This window comes from Leiobunum rupestre, chromosome 6 (genome assembly GCF_980474605.1).
Source record: "Leiobunum rupestre chromosome 6, qqLeiRupe1.1.hap1, whole genome shotgun sequence".
Taxonomy (NCBI): domain Eukaryota; kingdom Metazoa; phylum Arthropoda; class Arachnida; order Opiliones; family Sclerosomatidae; genus Leiobunum; species Leiobunum rupestre.
The window spans coordinates 42710930-42723906 of NC_143389.1; the positions used below are offsets into that span (position 1 = coordinate 42710930).

The 12977-nt window shown below is 35.5% G+C and overlaps 2 protein-coding genes across 3 annotated transcripts; one reads left to right on the top strand and one right to left on the bottom strand.

Moving 5' to 3' along the window:
* Window positions 1–2812: 2812 nt before the first annotated feature.
* LOC149941035 (prostaglandin reductase 2-like) lies at window positions 2813–6533 on the top strand. Of its 2 annotated transcripts, none has more exons than XM_090178309.1 (7): window positions 2813–2845; window positions 3691–3733; window positions 3801–3919; window positions 3986–4357; window positions 4435–4644; window positions 4706–4827; window positions 4914–6533. In XM_090178309.1, the coding sequence occupies exons 2-7, from the start codon at window positions 3694–3696 to the stop codon at window positions 5107–5109; spliced, it is 1059 nt and encodes a 352-aa protein (XP_090034435.1). In that variant the 5' UTR covers window positions 2813–2845; window positions 3691–3693; the 3' UTR covers window positions 5110–6533. The 2 variants fall into 2 exon arrangements, with proteins under 2 accessions (XP_090034435.1, XP_090034434.1); XM_090178308.1 differs by lacking the exon at window positions 2813–2845 and adding an exon at window positions 3125–3314.
* Window positions 6534–7312: 779 nt separating this feature from the next.
* BBS1 (Bardet-Biedl syndrome 1) lies at window positions 7313–10546 on the bottom strand. The gene is made up of 13 exons (XM_090178943.1): window positions 10418–10546; window positions 9640–9899; window positions 9458–9582; window positions 9348–9394; window positions 9246–9287; window positions 9115–9187; window positions 8932–9063; window positions 8765–8871; window positions 8583–8703; window positions 8089–8515; window positions 7711–8024; window positions 7557–7643; window positions 7313–7500 (listed from the first exon to the last, which is right to left on the bottom strand). Exons 1-13 carry the CDS (start codon window positions 10510–10512, stop codon window positions 7414–7416), a joined length of 1917 nt encoding a protein of 638 aa, XP_090035069.1. The 5' UTR covers window positions 10513–10546; the 3' UTR covers window positions 7313–7413.
* Between the last annotated feature and the right edge of the window lie 2431 nt (window positions 10547–12977).

Consider the following 12977-nt stretch of genomic DNA (forward strand, 5'->3'; position numbering starts at 1 on the left):
TGGCTACGTTACGGAATTGCGTTCTCCAATAGACCTTTACGCGCCGTTAAAATTTTATCTCGTGTCCTTCCCTTAGAATCCCTTAATTTACGAGTTTCTGCATATCAAAGCAGTTGAGGGAAGAGTTCAGCCGTTTAATTTGGGTTGGACCACCGTTGGAGGAGGCTTTATTTATTCTGGACCAACTGCTAAATACTAGCGACGTGTTGTCCAGGGGCCGACTTGATCCAAAGTTACGACGTTTATTATTCTCCGGAGAGGTCGTCGTGCTCCTGACATCACTGTTTATGGAAAGTATTTTCCCTAGGTACCTCTTATTAACCATACTCCCAACTCTACCTTAAAAATGTCATTCCTCCTCGCGCAATTTCGTTTAATTGTTTCCCTTCTGAGATACAAAATTTAAGATCAGTGTCGTCCAAGCTAGTCAGTGGAGGGGGGGATATCGTTTAGTACAGTCAAAGCTACGAAACTAAGGGCATTATTCGTCGATCCCTTAAAACGCCATAAACCTTGTTTTAATAATCTGAGTTCACATATTAACTCGGCAGTGAAATGAAGCTTGGAACTTTCTTGATATTTGTTTCGAGTAAAAGAAATGGGCAATTGAAGTAAAATAAAAGCCAGGGTTGTTCAAAAATCATTTTGAGTTAGAAAAAATTTTGTGGGTTTGATAAGTGGAAAAAAAACATTTTCAAAATGCTTTTTCAAAAGGTTTCTACTCTGATACCATCATCGCAGCTCTTGTAGAGAAAGTTCGTCAGCTATTTACTCCCAGTAATCATAGATGGCGATATTCATTGTGTTTTCCATTTGACTGCTCTCGAGCGCTCTAGATCACTCTGATCAAAATTTTATATTACATTTGTGTTCTCGCGGATCTGCTCCGATCAAGTTTCGCGTGTTCCATTTCCCGCTCCGAGATCGCCCAAAACTGATCTGTCGATTTTGTTCCTTTTAGATTTTTTGGCAAAATGGCGGACCAAGACGAAAAAATTCTAATTACTAGCAGACGCATTAAAACAACAAAGCGCGGGAATATGTTATTGGAATGTTCCATTTGCGGTTTTACTCTAGTCGATTGGGGTGAGATCTATGACGTCAGAGACCGATTCGGAGCGAATCTCGAGAAATCAAATGGAAAACGCTATCACTTATAGCGTTTTCCATTTGATTGCTCAAGAACATTCCATGAACATATTCCCGCGCTTTGTTGTTTTTCCTCTGCTTGTAATTTGAATTTTCGCGTCTTGGTATGCCAGTTTGCCAAAAAATCTAAAAGAAACACGCGAAAATTTGCTCCGATCTCGATCTCGATCCGTTGATCTGTCGAAATCGGCAAATCGGTTTTGGGCGATCTCAGAGCACCCGAGAGCGTGAAATGGAACAAGCGAAACTTGATCGGAACAGATCCGTGCCCGCTAATGGAACATAAAATGTTGATCAGAGCGATCTAGAGTGCTCGAGAGCAGTCAAATGGAAAACGCTATTACGCAGAAGCAGACGAACATTCGTACAGGGCCACCGCTTTAATTCCCACTCGGGCTAGGAGGATGGTTTTGACATCTCTACGTACTTATTATTAATAACTAATTAATAATAATTAGTTATTAATTACTAATAATTACAAAAAAAACTTTTTCAAAATGCATTTTGTATTTTTATTTCAAGCTGCAAAAACAGTTTACATTTTGCATTTAGAAAAACCATTTTACATAAAACCATTTTAAAACATTCTCAGATTGGATATATAATCTTTTTCGAAAAAATATAATACAGAAAGGAAGTTATTTTTAAAATATTTCAATTTGTTTTATTAAATCGTCAAAGTTTCATAGTTTTGAGCGATTAATTGGCAAAGCATGACCGTAAATCGACTCTTTGTGCTACAGGGGTAATAATTAAATGTAAGGTCTATTTTAAGTCGGATAATGGTCGGCATACCGACCATAAATAGTCCCAAAAAAGGATTTACGGTTTTAGTGTCGAAAAACGTTCAGACGTTTTTAGGTCGGCATTTGGTCGTCGACTATAAAGCGACTTTTCAACCGTACCCCGACCCTAAAACGACTTCATGTGCTACAGGGGATGTTTTTTAAGTCCAATTATCTTTGACCCGATGTAAATTGACCAAAAATAACCCAAATTAAAAATTAAATTAAACCTTTAATGTCTAAGAATTTTACAACCTTCATGTGTTTGATATAAAATTTATCAGGTTCCAATAGACGCTTAAAGGCCGACTACATAAATCTTCGGTTTACTCTGTCTTTCACTGGAAGTAGGCTTATTGCAATACACGTGTGCCATCCAGTGAAAGACAGAGTAAACCGAAGATTTATGTAGTCGGCCTTTAAATAAATCATCCTCCAAGGAAATCGCCAAGAGGTAATATTTCCGAGAGCCAGGACCCGAAAGGTATTGTTTATATAGTGCTTGTTGAAATAATGGAAACTATTCACCTGTAAACCGAACGTCGTGTTTTTGCCAAGCCTTAATAATTATATCAAAAACGTTACCTGGTTAAAAGGGAACGCTTGTTGCTGCCGTCTAGGAGCAACAAACATAACACCCCTACATGTAGCTGCCGTAAATTGTGAAAAAATTTCATTATTTTAACAAGCACTATATAAACAGTGACTTGTAGGCCCTGGCTCTTGGAAATATTACTTCTTGGCGATTTCCTTGGAGGAGGATTTATTGAAGCGTCTATTGGTCACATTACATCCGATTAAGCCATTTTAGAATAAATTTTGATGGGGAACACTTTTCTAATTTGAACCAAGTTTCTATCTTTAATGGTTCTCGAGATACATTTTGAATGACCTTGAAGACATAGTTAAAGGTCATTGAAATTTTCATTGTCTAATGACCCCTACAATCTTTATACACCCTTAAAATTTCAAATTCGTACCTAAAACACATTTTTGAGTTACTAGCTCTGTATCGTTTTTTAGTTATGTTTTGATAATAAGTTTTAAATATAAATATTCTGGTTGTAACTCCCGATCACCGCATACACTGTATACCTAGTGGTCGTAATATAAATATTTTGTTACGTATTGGTACTGATAGTCGATATTGAAATTATTGATATGATAAATTGCCCCGACCCAATCTTTTTAGTAGGTAAAAAATAGACCGAAACGCTTGTCCAGTGGTCAGGGAGAAGCGGCATTTTAGGGGATTTTCGTCCAGCTGCGGTCGTCGTCTGCTCCGGCGATCGTTTATCATTTGTTTGTAATTGTTTCGTTGAATATTACGTTCTGTTTAGTTTTCCCACCCTTATTTTGAAGTAAGGAACAGCGTAAATTGTAAGTTAATAGGAAATTATTATTAAATTTACTAGTGAATTTTACGTAAATGCGAAGCCTTTGCTTCTTATCTCGATCACTTTGGGGCCGGCATCAGCCTGCAGCGGATGCCGATTTAAAGTTGCTCGAGATAAGTTTTTTGCCGGGGTTATGATATTGATTTGCATTAATTTTACATTACACGTAAGGCCTAGTTTCGTGCCCTGGCATCACCTAAGGCTATTTAGTGGTTAAAACGCGACTGTTTTTGCAAGTTAATTATTTCAGTGTAGCTGTACTAAACTGGATTTGAGGCCAATTTTATTTTTTCACCCGTGTGATTTATGCATTTATTTCTACATAGTAGTATTAAGTATAAGTATTAAATTTCGTGTAGATCATGCCTCAAAATCGCCATGTTGTTCTTAAATCCAGACCAGGTAAGAAAGTTTATTTTATTAAAAACTTCGTTCTCCCTTTTACCCATCAATCTTACTGATTTTGTAGGGGTGGTTGGTGAACCCACGGTTGATAATTTTGATGTTGAAGATTGCCCTTATCCCGAAGATGTTAAGGCAGGACATGTTTTGGTCAAAACGACTTATTTATCAGTTGACCCAGCCATGGTAAAAATACTGGAAATTTATAGAGAAAGAATTTAGTTGTATATAAATATTTTCTTAATCTTTAAGAGATGCCAAATGAATGAAAGAACGGGTGTCCATTACCTTCAACCGTGGAAAATTGGCGAGGTTATTCAGGGTCTGGGCGGTATTGGAGTAATATTAAGAAGCAACTATGACAAGCTCAAGGAAGGGGATATTGTAACCATGGTATTTGGCTGTCCGTGGTCTCTTTATTTCGAAGTAGAAGGATCTAAACTGGAAAAAGTGGATAGAGCCATTGTAGGAGATCAAGTCACCTTAGTTTTAAGCTGTTTTGGTTTGATTGGGTTAACAGCTTTGCTGGGAATCCGCGAGAAAGGGCATGTAGTAAAAGGCTCTAGTAATCAGACCTTCGTGATCAGTGGGGCAGCCGGAGCTTGCGGTTCTTTAGCTGGACAGGTATTGAATCGGCTTTTAGATTATAACAGCTAGCAAAATAATACTTAATATTTTTATCTCTTAACTACGCGAAATAGATTGCTAAACTTGAGGGTTGCGAAAAAGTTATCGGGATATGTGGAACGGAAGCCAAGTGCAAATTTTTAAAGGAAACGCTGGGGTTTGATATTAGCTTATGTTATAAGGATGATGACTTTGAAGACCAATTGAAAGAGTCGTGCCCAAATGGGGTTCAAATCTATTTTGATAATGTTGGCGGTGATGTTAGTGAAGCTGTCATCAAATTGGTATGGATTTTAGCACTTATGTTTGATGTTTTTATGGAAATTTAAAAATAAATAATTTTAGATGACAGAAAATAGTCACATTATTCTATGCGGACAAATATCTCAATATAATAAGCATTCTCATTACCCGCCACCCCTCAGTGGAGAAATTTGTAAACGACTGAAGGAACTAAATATAACTAGGTGCCTTTTTAATTTTACATTTAAATTTTACATTATCCTTGCTGATTTCATTTGTCTAATAATAAGTTTCTGAAAAAATTTATTAGAGAACGTTTTCTCGTTCTCAACTATCGGGAAAAATTTCAAGCTTCTCTAATGCAACTAGTCACCTGGGTGAAACAGGGAAAACTCTCAGTTCACGAAACCTTCGAAGAGGGCCTGGATAACACCCCCTTGGCTTTCATCAAAATGATGACTGGAGGAAATGTGGGCAAAATGCTAGTTCACATTTCTGACCCTTGAAAATTTTAAGTTGTTCAATGTTGTCTTAGAAAATAGGGCTAATTAGTAACATTATATCCATGCCAAATGTAAACTGTATCCTAAAAATAGAGGCTGACCTAGGAAAACAAAACATTTTTGTAGATATTTCTATATAGTATGTCACGTAGTAATATTTTAATAGGTAGGCCTAAGTGCTGTGACAAAAAATTTAACCTCAGCCAAACCCATTTAGTTCAAAGCTAAAAATGACACCAAAGCGTACCTGTCTTCTGATCTAGCGCTTTCCATTTTCATTCCTAATTTTTCTAATGAGCAACGTGTAACAAAGAGGTCTTTAAGTATAATATATACGATTTAGGGAGAAAATCAAATTTTTAAACAGTACAGCTTTCACTTCATTTATTTTAGTATTTCATTTAGAAGACGCTCAAATATGTATAGAGATTTTATTTCTACACCCTGTGTTTTTATTATACGTTATTTATATTTGGATTATTTTTGTATGTCTATTTTTGATGTCCACCCGTGTCATTGGGTATCGAAAGTCAGATTTGATACTCTACTAAACTTATAAAATGCCTGCCCCTAAAGATAACAAATAACCGTTTATATTTCTTAAAAGAAAACAAATTTTTGGACTTTTGAGTCCTAGGCAAGAATTAAAAATTATATACAAAAATTTAAAAATAAAAATGTAGTGCCTGACTATTTTATAGTCTCTTAGGAAACTAAACGTTTTGAACACTAATTTTAGGGAGTAAATTATATATATTACCAAACTATAGCAATATAACGTTGATTTTCCTACAATAAAGCCTCTAAAAAGAAAATCAGAAAATTTGGTTTTTCGCAATTTGTACTCTTGAGTGAAAAGAAGGTTTTTAGAGCTTGAGCTATATTAATTGTTGTGATCTTCCATATCAGTTTAATGGTTACTGTTCTACAGCGTTGAATATTTTATACCGAAACTATGTATTTTCAGTGGTTTGAAAACAGACCTAAACATGAGACTTTAAAAATAGTTACTTTTTGTAACTTGACGAAGAAATGCAAATTTTTTTGTTTCATTCCTTGGGATAGTCCTGACCTTAGGTTATGTTATCTAGTACAAAACTCAATATTAAAGTTTTAATTTTACGAAATGAATTGGAAATAAGTGTATTGAAAAGCTCGGTACTTAAAGCTATTATATAGTGTTATTATTATTATCTTCAATATCGTTTTTGGGAATTTTTTGACATTATAGAGATAACCAAAGCCTTTTATAGTTGTAGTACTGGTTGTTGTTTGGTGGGGTAGAAAACCATCTTAAACTTATACATATGCAAAAGTTCAATTTAGCATCAGTTGTTACAAAATATAGTGTAAATATATAATATATTGATATTGTTTTGTTAGTAGATAAATAAATGTTTAATATAGGGTAAAGTTGTTATTCTTTGAAAAATTGCTAATTTATAAATTGCCATGACTATCATATTTGTTCAAAGTATAATGGTTGATGATGTACCTTTTCTGAAAAGTTACATCTCAATTATACGTGCATGGTCAGCCTTTTTTTAATTAGAAATGCTTGCGCAGAATTCTCTTAAAATTAAAGCATTCAGTTTTGGCTTAGTTTTTGTCACTATTTTAGCGACTTTTACTGGAGAGTTGCTTATTTCTCATTTAGTGCAATTGCTACAAAGAGCTCTTTGTTGTAAGTCGTAGTTAAGTGTCATTGGTGGGCCCTTAATAATTAATTTTGCAATACTGTAGGCACTGTAACTCCTTGCATATCACGTGATAAACCTTTGGCATTAGGACATCCTTTAATGAAGTGCATGTATAATAAGAAAATTAATATTTACAAGTATTTGCCAATATAATTCGTCACTGCAAATACATCTTAAGTAAATAGGGGTATGAATTAAATTAATGTAAGTAGATGCTAATTTATATGAATATGCTTTCAGTAAAATGTATAATATTTACCTGTATCCGTTTTGTGATAAACATGCCCAGCCCGTAAGTATGAATTTTGATTGCTTAGAGAATCTTTAAAATTAAGAAAACTTTTTTCAGTACCATTATGAGCCAATGAAATGTTTGGTTAAATAAAACGTAACTGCAATAATATAACTCGTTTGAATTACTTCTTAGGGTGGGTGGTGAGTAATAAATGATATTTTAATAACAAAAACATTTATTGTAACAATGATAATTGTCTTATTACAGGACTTTGGTTGCTGAATCTCAACAATGCAAAGACAGTGCTAATTGTTGATAAATTTGAATGAAATCCAATAAAATTGGAATAATTTAAAAATAACATTTCTAATTCTAAGTAGGAATTAAACCCTCGCTAACTGGCATTGAGATAACAGCAGTTAATAATGGACGGTTTTCACCTTCTCTGACTAGAAAAGCCTAAAATGTAAAAGTTTTAGAGGTTTATATTTCAATAATTGGCACCTAAATATTACTTTGATAATGTCAGATATGTTGAGGTCATTGACACATCTAACTCGAGTTGCGTAAGTATAGACCAATCCTGGTACGAGATAAGGTACCTAAATGATACAAAAGCATTGTTTTTATTAACGGTCAATTAACGCAATTATAATAATTTATAATCACCGTTATGTAGTTAGTTTCCAGCTCATAAATTTGAGAATTAGTGTCAAAAGTCAGGTATAAGTTTAAAACTGCGTCCTTGCGAGATGTATTTTGAACTAGCAGCTTTAAGAGAAATTTTGGACCTAAACCCTGAACTTGAGCCGACATCTTCAGAGATTCCCTCGATGGTTTAATTTTTTCTTGTCCCATTTCGTCTTTATCTTCCATGGCTTCAAAGGAAAATGGAGTTAGACTCGAAGCAACAGCACGAACATAGGCCCTGGCTGTGTTTAGTCTCAGTTTAAAAAGATCTTGTTGAAAAGTACGATGCATAGCTGGACAAGAAGAAAAAATTACAACTCTACATCTTTGCCAACTTTATTTTCCAAATTTCCATACCTATAAAATGTTCTCGCTCCCTCATAGTTTGATCCACAAATAGTTTAGTTTTTTTGGGAATATTTAGCTTCTGTTGTTGCCCAATGGTGCTGAGAGAAGTCATACTAGCTCCCGAAGACCGTCCATCTCCTCCAGCATTACCAATCCCACCTTCAAAATTCGCCCTCCTTTTTAATATTCTAACCGCTAAAGCGCCACTTCTCGTAACCATGACTAAAGCGTTATCTTCCCGACCAAATCTTCCAAACTTTAAAGCAGTAACAGAATCTTCGGCGGAAACAACATCAACCAGTGTTTTTTCTTGGTAAAACCTGACCAGACCATCACTCAAAGATACGATGACAAGTTTTAGACCCAAATGGGCTATATCAGCCACTCCAAGAGCCATAATTGGATGATCTAGTTTCAAGAACCATAATAATTTTCCCTTGAAAAGTCATAATTTTAGACAGTTTAATGATACTTTTGGTTATAATTTGTTATTTTTGGTTTACTTTAGTGTTGTAGCAGTTAAGAGTTTTGTCCATACAACCAACAACAATATTGTTATTTGCTTTTACTAGGGCTACTGGTTGCGAACTTAACTCTACTATAGGTTTTGCAGTTTTATGTCCTCTATATATATTTAAAGAAAAGGAGTTATTTCTTTTACAATGACTCCAGTATTAAAATATACCTCTTTACGGTATACAATGTTCCATTTCTACAGGACACTATAATTCTGTATTCAACATCAAATAAACCACAAACATCTAAGAAAACTGGCACACTTGGTAATGAAACCTTCAAAATTAATCAATTTATTATATAATAAAATAACAATTTTACTATTTTTACACTTACGGCGCTTAAAATAGTAAACGCATCAGGTTCCAAGATGTAGATATGTCGAGATTCAGTGCCCAAAACCAAACAACTAACTGAATCTTCTTCTGCCATTGTCTTTTTCATGCAACTTAATGCAGTTATCACAGTCTAATATAATAACATTATTAAGGTAAGAATGTTAATTTATGATTAATTTACTTGTCTTTTTAGGGGATGGCCTTTATGAATTTCAGCAAACTCCTCAGCTTCTACTCCATCCAACATTAAAAATCTAAAAATTAAGTATATTTTCATACTTAAGGTAATATAATTTGTAAAATTTTGTTTACTTTTGAGATCTGGGACTTAAATTTGACTCTCCAATTTCTGCCCTGCATTAAGAAACACTCAAAATTGGTGAAAAGTTTAAATTTAGAAAGGAAAAAATATACCTAATATTTTCTAAAACTTCACGTAGTGAAGATACATCAATTTTGTCCTGTAAATTAGTATATTTAAATTAACTCTTTATAATTTTAATGAAGAGATTTTAATAAATAACCTCTTTTGCTTGACTCCAAATGTCCAATTCAGCAGGATTTACTTCTAATGTTGGTAGCGTGAATTTATAAAAAGGACGCATATTCTTGTAAATGAAAATATGTGATCCTGAAGCAACAGCTATAGCTGCAACATTGAATTGGATTAATCTTTTGATTTTATTCTAGTCTTATTTTTTTATACCAGGTGTTTTAGCATCGCAAGTATTCATGTGAAATGCAACAACCCCAGTTGGGAGATCTATCAACGTGTGCTCTGATTGCAGTGTTGTTCCCCTGAAAACTTTAAGCTTCATATTGTACATTCCCGTACCAAAATCAGCTACTATGAGACGGTGTTCTCCATCAGCATTAAGATCTGATAATACCATACATGATGAAAATGTATATAGCGAAGACAAATTGTTGTAAAAAGCATTAAGCCAGCGGCTATTTTCATCTATTCTGTAAGGATACCCAAAGTTAATTTAACTATATACAGTGACGTACCTATGCCAATGCGTTAAATTAGAGCCCAAAAGGTTCGCTGACCACAGTCAACCAAACTTTTAACATCCATAGTCCTTCTTCAGTCGTTCGCTGAAGAAGGACCGTGGTCCGAAAGCTCTGATTTAAATAAAAAAAATTTTTAAAGCCATGAAGAAGCTGCTTTTTTTAAAAAATAATAATAATTCATAATTAACCATGGCTCAAAGTTTAAACATTTATAGTTTACACATCCGTACTTGAAAGCGACGATAAAATAAATTGTATAAAATGGTTTATTAAAATTGAGTTATGGAAGTTTTGGTATTTTCTTTGTATTTTTTTTTAGCCTATTGGATTATCCATAATAATAATAAATAAAAATTATCTAATAGATAACCATTAAAACATTTCAAATAAATATTAAGGTCTATTGGAGCCCAATTTTTCTAGTAACACCTTTGGCTTCGGATAATAATAACCATAATTTTTAAAACCTTAATTCGTTTTCACGTAATTGTGCAGCAGTAACTGGTCGAATTGGATTTTCGGTTCGTGGAAAATTAGGTTCAATGTAATTGTCCGTTTCCATTTTCCTCGATGGCCGGTCGGGTTGAACTCCACAACATGCTTTATAAAATTGTTTGTAAACAAAGACCAGAAGGTAGCTATGACAACACAGCGTTGCCAGATCATGAAAATTGAGGCTGCGTTCGGGTGGGGTACATTTGGCCGACTGCTCATATTTTCGAATGCCCATTTGGCCGACTACTCTTTTAGCCGAAATTCTGGTCAGCCAAATGAGCAGCCCATTTGACTGACTGCTCATTTGACCGACTGCTCAATTGGCCGACTAAGTTAGTCGGTCAAATGAACGGCTCATTTGACCGACTGTTATACTATAGCCTGTCCTATACTATGTCTTTAGTGTTGGGTTGACTTATAGAACCGGCAATGTATTCTAAGTATTGGCGCCACACACTCACTTCGCTCGAGCGCTGGGGGCCCGGACCCTCGCCCCCCAGCCCCGTTCTTTATAACCAAGCTGGGCCTTCTAAAAGCCGCGACCTAGAGGGACCGTAGTACCTAGCCAAACGCACCTAGTATCGTCCAACCACCAAATGAGCAGTCGGCCAAACGAGCAGTCCATTTGGCCGACAGTAGCGGCGCTAAGGGTGGGCTGAAGTGGGCTTTAGCCCCCCTGCATTTCTGAGAGGGGCCACATATTTATATTAAAAGGGCCACATATTCATAATTAAGAGGCCACATATTTTAATTTATGAATTTTCATTATCTCTAGAAATTTGTTTTATTACCAAAAAACGTTTTTCTGGAAAAAATCTTTCAAAATCAATTTGTTTACTCAAAAAGGTAGTAGACCATAAACATATAGATTCGGGAGGAAGGTAGCGGAAATTGAGAGAAAGTTGAATAGAAAGGGGCTTATGGGAATTTAGGGAAATTTCCCAGGCATGCATGTGTCCGCTCCAGGTCAGATACAAAGGTCAGTAGGGGGTCCAGAAAACGCGACGAGAGCCGCAACAATAAAACGAACTTGCTCTTCTCGCTTCCTGGAAAATTTTGGGATTTTCGATTTTACCACTTTTGCGAAATATGGTCAATCCAAGGTTCCCACTAAGGGCCACAAAATAATTAGCCCACCTGTGAAAAAAACTTAGCGCCGCTACTGTTGGCCGACTATCCATTTGGCCGACTTCTCAGAAGGACAAGTCACAAATGTGCAGTCAGCCAAATGAGAAGTCGGACAAACGGAACTCTCCCCTGCGGTCAATAGCCGAAAATTATTCGAAAGTTTTACAATTTTTACTCTTTTCCAAATTTAAGTGAGTGCTAGCCAGAGGGCGCTAGGTGGTGATATTGAATATTGACAATAGCAGAAAGCTCGGCTAGAAACGCGCAGTCCTTAGGTTATTATTATAAGCTATTTTAGATATTACTCAGTATTCTTATTTATAAGCAACTCATAAATATTAGCTTCCTAATTTTACACTAACTACACTACAACCGTAAACTATAGCTAGGAGGATGAAAGCTGGTACGTAGTTTTCATCTTCCTAGACTATAGACTCTTAAACGCGCCTCCCCAATCGACCGCCATTACCTTACAAAACTTGTCTAGGTTAACGGTAATTGTTAGTGTAGGGAGCTGTTGGCTCGATCTCGTGGCATGCAGGGCTTGCCACCACCCTCCTACGCATTGTCACCCGGCCACCTGAATTAAGGGCTTCAAAAGTCGCATGATGACTTAGGCCTAAGGTGGTGCCTTGGGTATTAGCCTAGCCTAGCTATGAGGACTCTGGTGATGAAAAACCGGTTTTGGGGGGATGAAATTTCTGCGGTAAAGCACTTGCTCGTCGGTTGCTCACTTGCCTGTACGATAATGGCGGCGCCCTGTATACGTTTCTAAAAAGAGTGTATTGGTAGAATTTCGGTGTGGAGGCCATCTTTACTTGGTTTACAATCAAGTTCTGTAGATATATTTTCGCTGGAACTGGCTCCAACTGAAACACAGCTCCTTTTGTAGGTCGATTGTTGCACTTTTCCACCATTTCTACAAACCGTTTACTGGATTCTATTTGAAATTTAAGTTTGAACTCATGACCCTGTTACCAGCTCCTCCCTTTACTAACATATACATTTCATCGTACCAGTTGTTTTATGACAGTCCTTGATATTATTTTCTACTAAGTTCTACAAACCTTTACGTTTGAGTAACTAGCTAAACTATCATTCCCTTTGGAAATAAGTTTCATTTAAATTAACTTATAAAAAAACAATACTTAAAACTCAATTTTTACTTGTTGGCCTAAAATTAATTGGAAAATATTGTTGGAATAGCGTTTGGTGTCAGTCGGTTTTTTTGTTTTACTATTCATAAAACAAGAATCCTCAAAATGTAGGACGCATATTTTATTATGATGTAATTGTATAGCATCTTTGATCTTTCAAATAAAGATCGCTTCTTCCGACATTATCAGCAGCTATTTCCTAGAGTTAAGTTTATTGAAAAACCACATATTGAAGATAGGCCTAACA

Bases quoted from the DNA above. Each gene is read 5' to 3' on its own strand.
- LOC149941035 (XM_090178309.1), top strand. From the start codon at position 3,694: ATGCCTCAAAATCGCCATGTTGTTCTTAAATCCAGACCAG. The intron at 4,358-4,434 runs GTATTGAATCGG...TACGCGAAATAG, and splicing joins GCGGTTCTTTAGCTGGACAG to ATTGCTAAACTTGAGGGTTG. The intron at 4,828-4,913 runs GTGCCTTTTTAA...AAAATTTATTAG, and splicing joins AAGGAACTAAATATAACTAG to AGAACGTTTTCTCGTTCTCA.
- BBS1 (XM_090178943.1), bottom strand. From the start codon at position 10,512: ATGGAAACGGACAATTACATTGAACCTAATTTTCCACGAACCGAAAAT. The intron at 9,288-9,347 runs GTATATTTTTTC...TTCTTAATGCAG, and splicing joins GAAGTTTTAGAAAATATTAG to GGCAGAAATTGGAGAGTCAA. The intron at 8,025-8,088 runs GTATGGAAATTT...CTTCTTGTCCAG, and splicing joins GGAGCGAGAACATTTTATAG to CTATGCATCGTACTTTTCAA.